Here is a 12,436-nt window from a genome sequence, read left to right on the forward strand (position 1 = left end):
ATTTGTTATACAAAGCACATAAAGTTCAGAAGAACGTCGGACAAGACTCGTTGAATCTGCTGCGGATTGCACTTGGCATTGGAGCAGCTTATGGGGTGACGTGGATAGTGTATGCATTTCGACCACTCTACAATTCTGTTGCATCAATAGTGCTTTATTCTGGAGGTACTCTAGACAGTATTCTAATTATTTCAGTATTCTTCTACAGCAATAAAGCATTAACAAGAATCAAACTCTGTATATCAACTGTTAAGTGTAAAACCAGCGAAGTATAGCTTCTACCCATCTACCAATAACTTTATACATTTATTGAAATACAACACTGGAGGACAACAAAGTTCTGTACTGATGCACAATTCAAAGTACAACAACATTTCCATCATTAAACTGTCCCACCAATAACCATCAAAGAATAGTGAACAAACAGGATCACAAGATGATGGCTAACTTACTACATGATCTCCACTAGCATACTTGTACAATAATTGTATGTAGGCTTGCAATATGGTGTACTTTGAATACGATTATCAACTAAGTAGGTACAAGTATAGATTGTGTACAACACTACATGAGATGTGTTTCCAATGTGTGGTCATGTCTTGAGGTGCAAGCATATGCCTCAGGTTATCCAGTACACTGTAAATGGATAGCACACACTCAAAAATAATGAATTTATAGCTCATAAATAGAATCCTGTACTGCTTGACTGATCATTCATAAACTTATCTATTGATACTGAAATAAATTACCCCTTAGTGACTTACATTATTTGAGGGTGTGGCTAGTCAATATTTGTTAGATTGTATTGTATGTGCCTGTGAAAATTTACATAACACCTACTAGAGTTAGTCGCTCACCAAAACACAAATGCATGAATTTGTAAACATCTAAAGACGACTGCTTTTATGGCACAAGCCATGTATATAAATTTAGCAATCAGTAAAATGTGACCGGGCCTGTGAAAATAGAGCATGTGGACACATAAAATTTGCCTACTTTTTCAAGTTTCCATCACCCATAACTTTTTGTGGCACCAAGCTAGCTATTATGGCCTTGAAATTTCCAGTATGTAATAAACAGTCAAAGTGCTTTATACTAAAAGCAAACATTCTACTTTTATACTGAGAGATGCCCTGTTGTGTGACAGAGTGTAGTTTGTGCCCACATGTTGACATGCCCTATTTCGCAGGCCCAGTCAGAGAGATGGTGCTATAAGGAACTGCTAACCTTTTCAGGGGAAATTTAGAGTTAAACATTGAGGAAATGTATGAACATAAATCCACTTGTTGCATGCCACATGACCAAATATTGTATTCTTCCCCACATACCATCAACAGTGGTGCTCAATGGTGTACGTAATAATGTCTGTATAACAATTGACTGGTATGTGTGTAGTGTTTGTAATTATGTGGCAAGCTATTATTTGTGACTTATCAATGGCTAGCTGAGTGTATATAATTCTACTGGATTCCTCACCATCTTTACAATGTTTGCTTCAATTAGTCTGGTAGCTGAGGTACTTTGGTTTGCTTTGATTACTGACCACCACTAACAACTCTCAGTAATATTACACAGCACACACAAACAAGTGTTTACCTTTTATACTCACTTGATGGTCAAAGTCAACACTACAGATATGACAAGTCATAGTATGCTGGGTTTTGCCTAGTACGTACTTGAACTCTACTTCAACAATGAATCACCTACAGACACACGTGTTTAATGAGATGAGACAGTTTACAGCCTGAGTTTTTGCATGAAGCATGAAGTTGTAGTCAGTAATAGCTTTTTCCAATATTTCAATAAGAAATTTATTGTTTACACTTGGTTTGGAGTTGTGTATGTTACCTTTCCATGCTCAGGTTGAAGCTGAAAACATCAAAGCAGTTTTTAAACACTTGTCATTGCTAATGTAGTACATTTGTGTTCAGGTTGAAAAGTGCTGGTAATTAAATGTCAAATTGATCATGACCATTCCAAGAATGAATGAATCAGAGTGTAGGTTGTTGTTGATAAACAAACAACTATACATGTAGTTATGCTGCTATACTAAAGAATGTTCACTCTAATGTCGTCACCATGTCAAGTATGAGACTCTGAATTTGACATGTAATGAGGAGTGAAAACTGTACAATACCCTCTGTTACAAAATCAGTCGTAATTAAAAGAGTGTAAAATACTCACAAGATTAATTTTAAGTATTTAAATTGACATGGCTAAAAATCACTAGATCATGGATGATACAAACCATATACAGATCCTGTACAAACTAATGCTTGGTTCTCTTAACGTTGAGAGGAAATACTAGATACTAGAATTGTCATAATGTTTAGTTGACTTTGGAATTATGAACAAGTATGCATTCATTATTAAACTAGATGAATTGAAACTGAAAAGTAAACTCAAATAGTTTTTAAACATTGTCCTGTTATTGCTAACATGGTAGTGCACCTGTGTTGAGGTTGAGTATTACTACTAGGCAATCACCTGTCCAATCAGTGACTGTTCCAAGAGGGAACCAATCAGTATTGTCCATAAACATGTAACTAGTTACACACATGTACTTCATTAATTCCAGGGAAATAATTTAGCTACAACAAAATACAAAGCAAAAGGCTATATACGTAAGAACCAGTGTTTGTTTGGTGGCTTCACAAGCAGCCATATATGAGTTATTGTCCTTTGCTATAAATTGTGTTCCTAGCGCAACTCATCATCATAATTCACTGCAAGAAAGTGGCTACATACATGTATGCTGGTTGAGATTATAAGAGAGTTTGAAGAAGTTGAGCTAGCTATATTTATTGGCACAAAATGTACACGAATGACTCTTCTGAGGAACCAGAAGAAATGATGAATGAAAACTTGAAGATATACATCAGAATGGTTTGTATGGGAATCTTCTCACTAAGTTTGATCAGTCTACTGGTACCTTACATAATGGTGGACCAAGCTAAGAACACAATGTTAGGAAAACTGATGAAGTCTTACTGTTGTCTGTCACTGTTAGGAGTATTGGCACATTTTGTGTACACATTAATGGAATTTGTTATTCCTGTGACCAGTGAAATTTGTGGATTAATAATGTACTTTTTGATATTCTGCTATTATGCCTCACTGATGAGCAGAGTTTTATTTCTCTTTCACATTTGTTACATTTTCTATAACAGTTACAAGATGATACTGAAAGATGTAACAGATGAACAGTTACAAAAGTTACGAACTGGTTATCTTCTATCAATATCTGTGATCCCATTTGTGCTGGTAATGATAGTTGCTGTCCAAAATTATGTTACTGATGCAGACTTACTTGTAGAGAATAGCGAGTACTGTTTGTATTACGGAGATTACAATTTATTTACCACCATAACAACGTCTCTCTGTGTCATTATAATACAAGTTATTGGCTTTGGAATTATTGTAGTACTGTCCTACCTATTGTATAAGGCTCACAGGATACAGAAGAATGTTGGACAAGATTCAAAGAACTTGCTAAGGATTTCACTTGGAATTGGAGCAGCTTATGGCATCACATGGATAATATATGCCTTTCAACCACTATATGCTCCTATTGCTCCAATAGTGTTTTATTCTGGAGCAACACTAGACAGTGTTGTAATAATTTCAGTATTCTTCTACAGCAATAAAACATTGATGAGGATTAAACACTGTATTAAAACTGCTACATCAAAAACATGATATTATTTTTGTCATTGCTTTATGTACACCAATTATTTTGTATATAACTTTACTTTTTTTAAAACACGGCAAGCGTAAGAGTAAAATGATTGTACTCGTAGAAAAGTTACAGATAACAAGACTCATTCTTGCTGGATTGACATGTTTTGAACATATTTATCTTATGTGATATGGTACATGCATACATCTTTTCTCTTGATAGTACAGTATGCATATGTGTATTAATATTATTATAATAATTACTATAATTATGTTGTCTGAGTAGATCTTGTATTGACACAAATATATCCGTACAAGGTAGTCCTTACAGTAATAGCATGACTTAATGGTATACACAGCTGCAGTATATACTTAACGCTTACACATATAAATCTTATTAACTCCACAAATAATCAACTGATCATTGTGAACCATAAGGTGCTTATTTCATCACTAAGGTTTGCCACACATTAAAAATTCTTAAACAGTAGAAGTACATAATCATTATGTGTATTGAGAATCTGCTTTAAACAAGATGGTATTCAGAAATCCCAATAGAGCATTCAGAAATTCTATAGAGTCATGTGGTTCTAGACTACTCTAATAATGCAGTCAGGTAGATGTTAAAAATGTACATGTACCACCAATGGGATTAAAATAATGCAAACATAATTAATCAACTTCTAAAGCTGCAGGATACGGAAAGCATCCTCATGAAACATTGTGTTCCCTCCTGTAAGCATTGTGAAACTTTGTACCTCATGTTTAGTTGGTTCTGTTGTATATGTAACAAGGTTGACAAAACCAGTCTTATAGGTTATAACATGACACCAGTTAAACTATCCATTGAGTACATACAACATCAATACTCTTTACCACATTATATCTGATTAATATTATTACATGCAAAGCTCACTGATAGCTTCATTCTGTTATTACCACTTTTTTTGTTGCAAGATTCTATTGTATTTTATTTTGACATGCCTCAATATTTACAGCTAGTGTGTTTTTGTTTTTGTAGGGATCTTTATTAAGTAAAACCCAAAAGTGTCAAGTGTACATATACATTGCACAGAGCTAGAGCCTATAGATTTTGAGTGGTAAAGCCATATACTTTGATGTTAAGGATTGTCTGTATTTATGTGACACACACTGCTTGTGCAAAGCACATGCAACATTGAATAAACATCGTAAATCATGTAAAGTTAGGAGATGTGGTTGTTCCCTAAGGAATTAAAGTAGATGTTTGAAATTTCATCTGATAGCTATTTTTGCACAGAATGTTTTTCTGCCTTCAACTATGCCACCAGACAAATATTAAATTGTGCAGTTCAGTGGCGGAGGAAGTAGTTGATGTGAAGGGGGGCTGACCAGAGTATAGAATCTCTAGCAGCAGGAGTCTGGGGGTGCAGTCCCCCAGAACTTGTAGCCATTATTTTAGCTTTCACAATGTCTTATAGGTACAATTTGAAGCATTTCAACTAAAGACCAACTTTTTAGTCAAAAGTATTTAAAACAGGCTATTCGCAGTTAATAAGAACCTCTTTTGGCTAAGTTTTTAGCTGTTGATTACAGGGGTTAATGAATTTATAAGCAGTACAAAACAGCCTTTAGATACTTGGTACAGTGGTAAGACATCAACTCTCAAAGCGAGAGGTCAGTGATTTGATTCCTGCTGTAGGTACAGAGTTCCATGGGTGTGGGCCAACTCCCCCCCACCGTGCACATCATCCAACGATGAGGGACACCTGGAATACATTTGCTGTCTACAGTGAAAATGTAATGGTGCATTTTGGTGATACAGTAGTAATTAGTTCAGTCTATGTGCTTGTTCATAATTATATGCTTCTAGGACACAGAAAATATCTGATAGCGAAAGTTAGCCATTCAAGATTATATTTTGAAGTACTGTCATTTTGATTGAAAATAATTCCTAAAGCAAGGCATGCATGATCAAATAAGTACCGCTGCAATGCTATTTAGATAGTTCTCTGGAACTTTTGAAAAACTTAAGATAATCAACGTAGCTATAAATGAATTCATTTTTTATTTGGTCAAGCAGTACATACAAGCAGTACATAGTACGTACCCTGACATTGCATGTACATAGATAAACATAACACTACCTTTCAAGGATGACACTACATGGACTTTAGGATTGACTAGTAATAATAACCTAGGTACAAAAACTAAAAGAAAAAACAACAACATTACAGTGAATGTACAAGCAAAGTGTTACACATTATATTAGTACTTGCATATAACAAGAGATGCACAAAAGTGAAATGTACATGTAACCTCATCACAACATACCAACACTGTAGCTAAATATTTATATAAAGTACATAGTCTGTATAATACATTAAATTGTATACTATTATAGTACATAATCACTTATAATTGCCTGTTATATTTATTGTATACAGATTATGCAATTCCAAAGATCTGAACCCTTTTGTTGTTGAAGTCACTAATGTAGATGCTACCATTAGGACTGACAGCTATGCCATAAGGATCATTAAATTCACCACCAGCAGACCCATGAGTACCAAAGCAATGGACAAGGCTTCCAGCATGATCATAAACAGATACAGAATGATTGAAATTAGTTACTAAGATGAAGCCATTCATGTCAGTGGCAAGACTACAAGGACTGTTTATTTGACAACTATGAGATCCCTGTGTATCAAACCTACCTACATAATGACCATCAAGAGTAAAAGTGACTATACATTTATGAGTATGGTCAGCAACAAGCAGCTGATTATTCCCTGTAACTGCTACATCATAGGGACTACCTAACTGGCCAGAACCAAAGAAGATGCAAAACTGACCATCAGACTGGAACACTGATATACGACGGTTACCTTTGTCAGCAACATACACTCTACCATTAATATGTGTTGCGATACCATATGGACACTTTATCTGACCTTCACCAGAACCACGACATCCAAACTGTAGCAAGTAGTTGCCATTGATATCAAACTTCTGTATCCTGTTGTTGCCACTATCAGCCACATACAAGTGATTATCATTGTCAAATGTAATACCACGAGGGCTATAGGAACCAAATTGGCCATCCTTGTCACCAGATTTGCCAAATTTCAAAACTAACTGATCCTGACCATCAAATACATACACACAATGGTTAGTACGATCTGCTACTGCCCATACTCCATATCTACCATATGCTATACCCCAGGGTTGACCCATGCGACCGCTATTGTTTACTACCTTGTTAGGCAGGTTAACTGCTCGGTAATTCCTACATGAAGCAATGATGGGACCTTCCCTAATTTCCTGAGTGCTCATACATGCAGCAACTTCAATTTGGTCACCTCTGTGTGAGACCACATAAATACCATCATCAATATCCTTCACCTCTTCAACAGTCACTTTGCCTGTAAATGATTTAGCTGTCTTATCATTTCTTTCACTACAGTCATCTTCATTGCTATCCTTGGTGATAATGGGTACCTCTCCTGATTTTGCAAGATTATCTACCTCCAAATAATCATACTCTGCACATGCAAAAAATTTACCGAGCTGGGGAAAATCTTTGCTTGGTATAAATTCCATTGTGTCTGACTGTACAGGACGTTTATTTAGGTCATTGTACTTCTCAGTTAGTTGGTGCATACCATCAATGACCTGCTTCTTTGAAGACAGTGCTTCTTGGTCAGAGCTCTTCTGCAGAGTGTCATTCAGTTCCTTCATGCTAACAAGTTCAGCTTGTGTTGAATCTACTTCATCAAGTTGTGTTGTAAGTGCCTTCTCTTTCTGTGACACTGTGTAATACACTTGTTGTTTCACTTTATCTCTCTGTTTCATCAGATCTTTCACTAGTTCATCATAACGTTGATTAATTTGCTTGTTCATTTCATCACCTTGTTGTGTTATTTTCTTCATCATCTTGTCAACGTTATTATGTACATCAGACAGATCTTGGATCATCCCTTCTATTGGAGTGGCGACCTTCTTTAACTGAGACCGGTGCTTACTGGCCATCTTCTTCACAGTGTCATGATCGTGGCCATTATGTTTCTTCACTGTACAATACATACACACCAGTTCATCACATGTCTCACAGTAGTGCTTCAGATCACACTGATGTTCCTGACAAAGTGGGGTCTTCATCTTAGCTGGAATGAACGATGCATCTTTGCCTGACCTCAGTTCAGTCAATGGTACAACATTGTGACCATGATACGTCTTGTTGCTCCTGTGGTGATCATTACAAACATAACATTGGAATATGTTGCATTCAGGACAAAATGATATGACGGGCTCATTGTCACATGTGTAACACTTAACTTTCTCTTTCCCAGATATTCCACTGGTCAGGGTCAAATTATCAACTAGTTGGTTGATTAATAGATTAGCTGCAAATTCTTTTACTCCTCCAGCAGGAACAATAGCTTCCTTGTCACACTCAGGACAGGTGATCTTGGATTGTACCAGCATCTTCTCCAGACATTCTTCACAGTAGGAATGATAACAAGGCAGATACTTGGGGTTCTTGAACAACTGGTAACATACTGGACAAGTGAGGTTATTTTGAGCTTTCTTCACTTCCAATGTTGACATTGTGTTTAGTCACTACAATATGAACACAAGCATAGTAATAATTTAACCTTGCAACTGTTCTAAAATGTATGTACGTATTTTAGACAGTAAACGGATGTGACTGGTTACTGGATCTATTGGCCTTTTGCCTGTTCCTACAGTAGTAAGTATCAGTATGTGTGTGTTCACATGCATTTCTAATGTTACACAGTGAATACAGTCCTAAAGCCAATTCCATTTGTGGTATCAAGTAAGCCATAGAGATAGCCTGAAGGAAGAAATCACATGATAATCACTGAAGTGTAGCTAAAGTGATTATTGCATTGCTAAGAATCTCCACAACAGCTAAAAATATCTAAGTTATTGGTCAATAGGCTCACTACAATGTAATGTATAATACAATATAAGTCTAAAAATAACATGTCATGTAGCCGAGAATACTATTCTTAAAGCCTATAGCTACATTGTAATGACAAAAAATATATATGTAATAGTTGTATCATGTACCCAAGTAATTTGCCTGATATGTACACCCACGCTCTCGGGCCTAAGTAGACTTATATTGTATTATACATTACATTGCAGTGAGCCTATTGACCAATAACTTAGATATTTTTAGCTGTTGTGGAGATTCTTAGCAATGCAATAATCACTTTAGCTACACTTCAGTGATTATCATGTGATTTCTTCCTTCAGGCTATCTCTATGGCTTACTTGATACCACAAATGGAATTGGCTTTAGGACTGTATTCACTGTGTAACATTAGAAATGCATGTGTACACCCACGCTCTCGGGCCCTTAGGCCCAAGAGCGTGGGTGTACATATCAGGCAAATCACGAGGGCACATGATACAACTGATATGTACCATGTAGGCTAATAGCCTACTGTGGTGGGCGACTAATCACCCAAGCCAATACGAGGCAGCCCGCTGGATTTATTATATAGAGAGTCTTGTAAAATTCGATTATGGGTCAGCAGCAAGTAACGTTGCAGTTACGTTACGGGAAAATCCTATGAATATCACGGAAACACTCAATTTTGCGATTTAACAAGTGTTTCAAAGTTGCTACATCGTTTAACCACTGTTTACAATGTTTTCTAAACATCCAGAGGGGTAAGCTTCGCTGTAGAGTGGTTACCTCGTGATATACAAAAAGTGGGCGTGGTACGTAATCAAACATGCAGACACGCGATTGTAAATTAACCATGACACTAGTTATCACCTTAAACTTCCGTTTGTCAACTCATAGGGTGGTAAGGGTGTTGAATTGCCTTCGTATGAGTACTGTAGAATGCAAAATCGGGTTCATGGTTTCATCACGTGAGTAATAATAAACTCCCACAATCGAATACTGCCAGGATTCTTATAAAAACAAACGTTACCTCATCAGATATCAAGGCCATGGTACATGTAAATGTATCATGGCCAGCCATTGTTTATTTTAAATGTACCATAGCCAGCCATGGTTTAACTTAATGTACCATGGCCAGCCAGGGTTTATAAGATATGTACCCTGGAATTTGGCTTTGAAGTTAGGTGGTTTCATGGTACATTTCAATTAATAACATGGTTACTGCTCCTTAAATTTAATAGCCACATTAATAATTATTACTGTGGGCTCTTTCAGATCCATTGTCACCACTATACAGTTATTACAAAGATGTTGATTTCTTCTGAATGCCTGTATGGTGACATGTGTACATAATAATACTGTATAACTAGATATGGAGTCAGTTAGCATTATCAACAGAAAACAATTAGCTAGTGAAAAATCATGACATGCCATGTGACCTTAACTATACAGATGTTGAATACACAAACATGACTAGCTAAATCATCATAGCTACAAAATTAACTTTAATTATTATGTCTACCAGAACAACTGATCAGAAAGCTACATATAGTGTAAATACCCTGTTGTTATTGTTAGCTATGGGCACTGAAATACTTTATACAATTTCAACAAACATTAGCTTTTGACATTTAAGCCATTATCTCTTTTTACAGGTGAAAATCTCAGTCGGGAGTATAATATTATGGCTGACAGGTTGGCATATAATTAATACATAAATGATAAAACCGCAAAAATAACAAAGGGCATGGTATTGACAAAACAGAAATCTTCTATAGCTGTAGTGTGCTTCGATTCTGAGCTAGAAGATATTTGCAGGTTAACAGTAGTTAACATAATGCATTTGCTACACTGTAGCTATACGGGCCCAAAAGTGTTAGTGGTAACTACAGGTAGCTATTATCCACTTATGAAAATTTTCAATCCATTGAAAAGGTGGGTCAGTTTGGCCTATGAAACAACTACATCAAGTTGACATGTCCTTGTAATACATAGCTACTATACTAGATATCTCCCTCCCCGGCATTGATGTTCTGTAGCTACAACTAGCTAGGCTGTTCGGGCCGGGCAATTAAGCTGATCCTTTTTAACACCGGATATGTTAAACCCTTCAAACATATTACTGTTGAGTAGCTAACCCATTTAGCTGATCAGTTGACCATAAATGAGACCCGGATGTGCCGCTGTAACCCGGTAGTCGTTAGCTAGTCAGTAGCTACGTCTAACCATACCCTCACCTAGTCCAAAGCGACACTTGTCTTTATGCGCCGGGTACTCAGAAAGTGACGAATAACACTTCAAACTGAAAATCCGAGGATGGGATCATTGACCTTCGAGGACCTTTCTTAAGTAGCTAGTTCTAGCTAAAGCACACTATCTTATCTGCTTATACCGGTGGCGCCGCCCTCCTCTAATTAACTCAACCATTCAAAAACTCTAATAGAACAGTTAGTAAATTTAGCATCTAGCCAACTGCTCTAATTGAATAATATGACTGGCTATATTTCACCATTGGACATTTTGTATTCAACCTTTAAGTGAATTGTCAAGCCTCATTGAATGGCCCCAATGAATTTTTATTTTCATAGCATTTTCATAATGCACTTGTCAATTTCATGCCCCACCCCCCACCCCCGGGGAGGGTGGGGGAATACAGGAGATTTGACAAATCGTGGTGTCAAATTCCCCACTACTGGGGCAAAATCGGCTGTCAAATCCCTACTATGTCCCCACCCCTATAGTAGGGGATTTGACGACACCTCAAGGATGACTAGGCGCATATTTCATGCATGCGACTAGTAATAAACCTGCCCTGTAGCTAGTAAAATTATTATTATTATAGGTAATAATTGTAGAACTCACATGAGTGAGTATGTTACAATAGGTGTAATAATTTAGGGTAAGTTACAATCTAGTGTTATCTAAATGTTCCTTAAAAGTATCTAAATTGTTACAATTTATAGTATCTATAGATAGATTGTTCCATAATCGGATTGATGTAGGAAAGAAGCTGTACTTGTATGCGTCAATAGCTGTGTCTGACTGTATTAAGGTCACTGCCCCTGGTATGCCTTGTTCTATGTGTTATATAGCTAGGTAGTGAGACATCCACGCTGCTATGAATAATTTTGTGCAACATTTGAAGTCTTAGATGTTTGAAATTAGCTATGGCAAGTGTGATTTTATTGTTTAGAAATGCAACTACCGAACATCGGTCAGTGAATTGGACAACTGTCAATTTCCCCAGGGGTTGGGACAATAAGCAATGTCAAATCCCCACCTGGAGTGTGGGGACGCCTGGGGGTGGGGCATGAAATTGACAAGTGCATAAATGCAATGAATGGGTGCCAATAAAACATAGGATTTCATTGGTAGCTACTCATTCATTGGATTTTTGTTGGTTTAGCTACACTGAAAATGTGGCAAAAATAAACTTCATCAGGAGTGACTACCCAATGAACTCAATTAGCCATTCACAGGTTGAACATGGCTTTATTGGTTCTAATCATAGACAAAATGATGAGTAGTGTTTGGAATCTCTTGTTATATTAATATTGAATCTAATTTCTGTACTGCATGTACATGCATAGTGCACATGAAATAGAGTCATAGACTATCTATAGCTATAGCTAGCTAGCTAATAGAACATACACACACACATTCATACACATTTCCAGTAAAGGATTCTTCACCTATCCATCAGCATGTTTCTAGTGTAGGATTCATGAGCTATCGATATGATGTGTCGATGGTGTAGGATAGACGATCATAGACCACCTGCTCATGGGCTGTCCCACTGTTCAGCAATTAGTTCTATGTCACTATAGGATAGCT

The 12,436-nt window shown here is 36.7% G+C and overlaps 1 protein-coding gene across 2 annotated transcripts; it reads right to left on the reverse strand.

Moving 5' to 3' along the window:
- Positions 1-5,824: 5,824 nt before the first annotated feature.
- On the reverse strand, positions 5,825-10,983 carry LOC136258502 (tripartite motif-containing protein 2-like). Of its 2 annotated transcripts, none has more exons than XM_066051817.1 (2): positions 10,741-10,983; positions 5,825-8,280 (listed from the first exon to the last, which is right to left on the reverse strand). In XM_066051817.1, exon 2 carries the CDS (start codon positions 8,266-8,268, stop codon positions 6,106-6,108), a length of 2,163 nt encoding a protein of 720 aa, XP_065907889.1. In that variant the 5' UTR covers positions 8,269-8,280; positions 10,741-10,983; the 3' UTR covers positions 5,825-6,105. The 2 variants fall into 2 exon arrangements, with proteins under 2 accessions (XP_065907889.1, XP_065907890.1); XM_066051818.1 differs by having other exon boundaries at positions 10,840-10,975.
- Between the last annotated feature and the right edge of the window lie 1,453 nt (positions 10,984-12,436).

This window comes from Dysidea avara, chromosome 6 (genome assembly GCF_963678975.1).
Source record: "Dysidea avara chromosome 6, odDysAvar1.4, whole genome shotgun sequence".
NCBI lineage: Eukaryota > Metazoa > Porifera > Demospongiae > Dictyoceratida > Dysideidae > Dysidea > Dysidea avara.

Coding starts and splice junctions, on each gene's coding strand:
- LOC136258502 (XM_066051817.1), bottom strand. CDS start 8,268: ATGTCAACATTGGAAGTGAAGAAAGCTCAAAATAACCTCACTTGTCCA.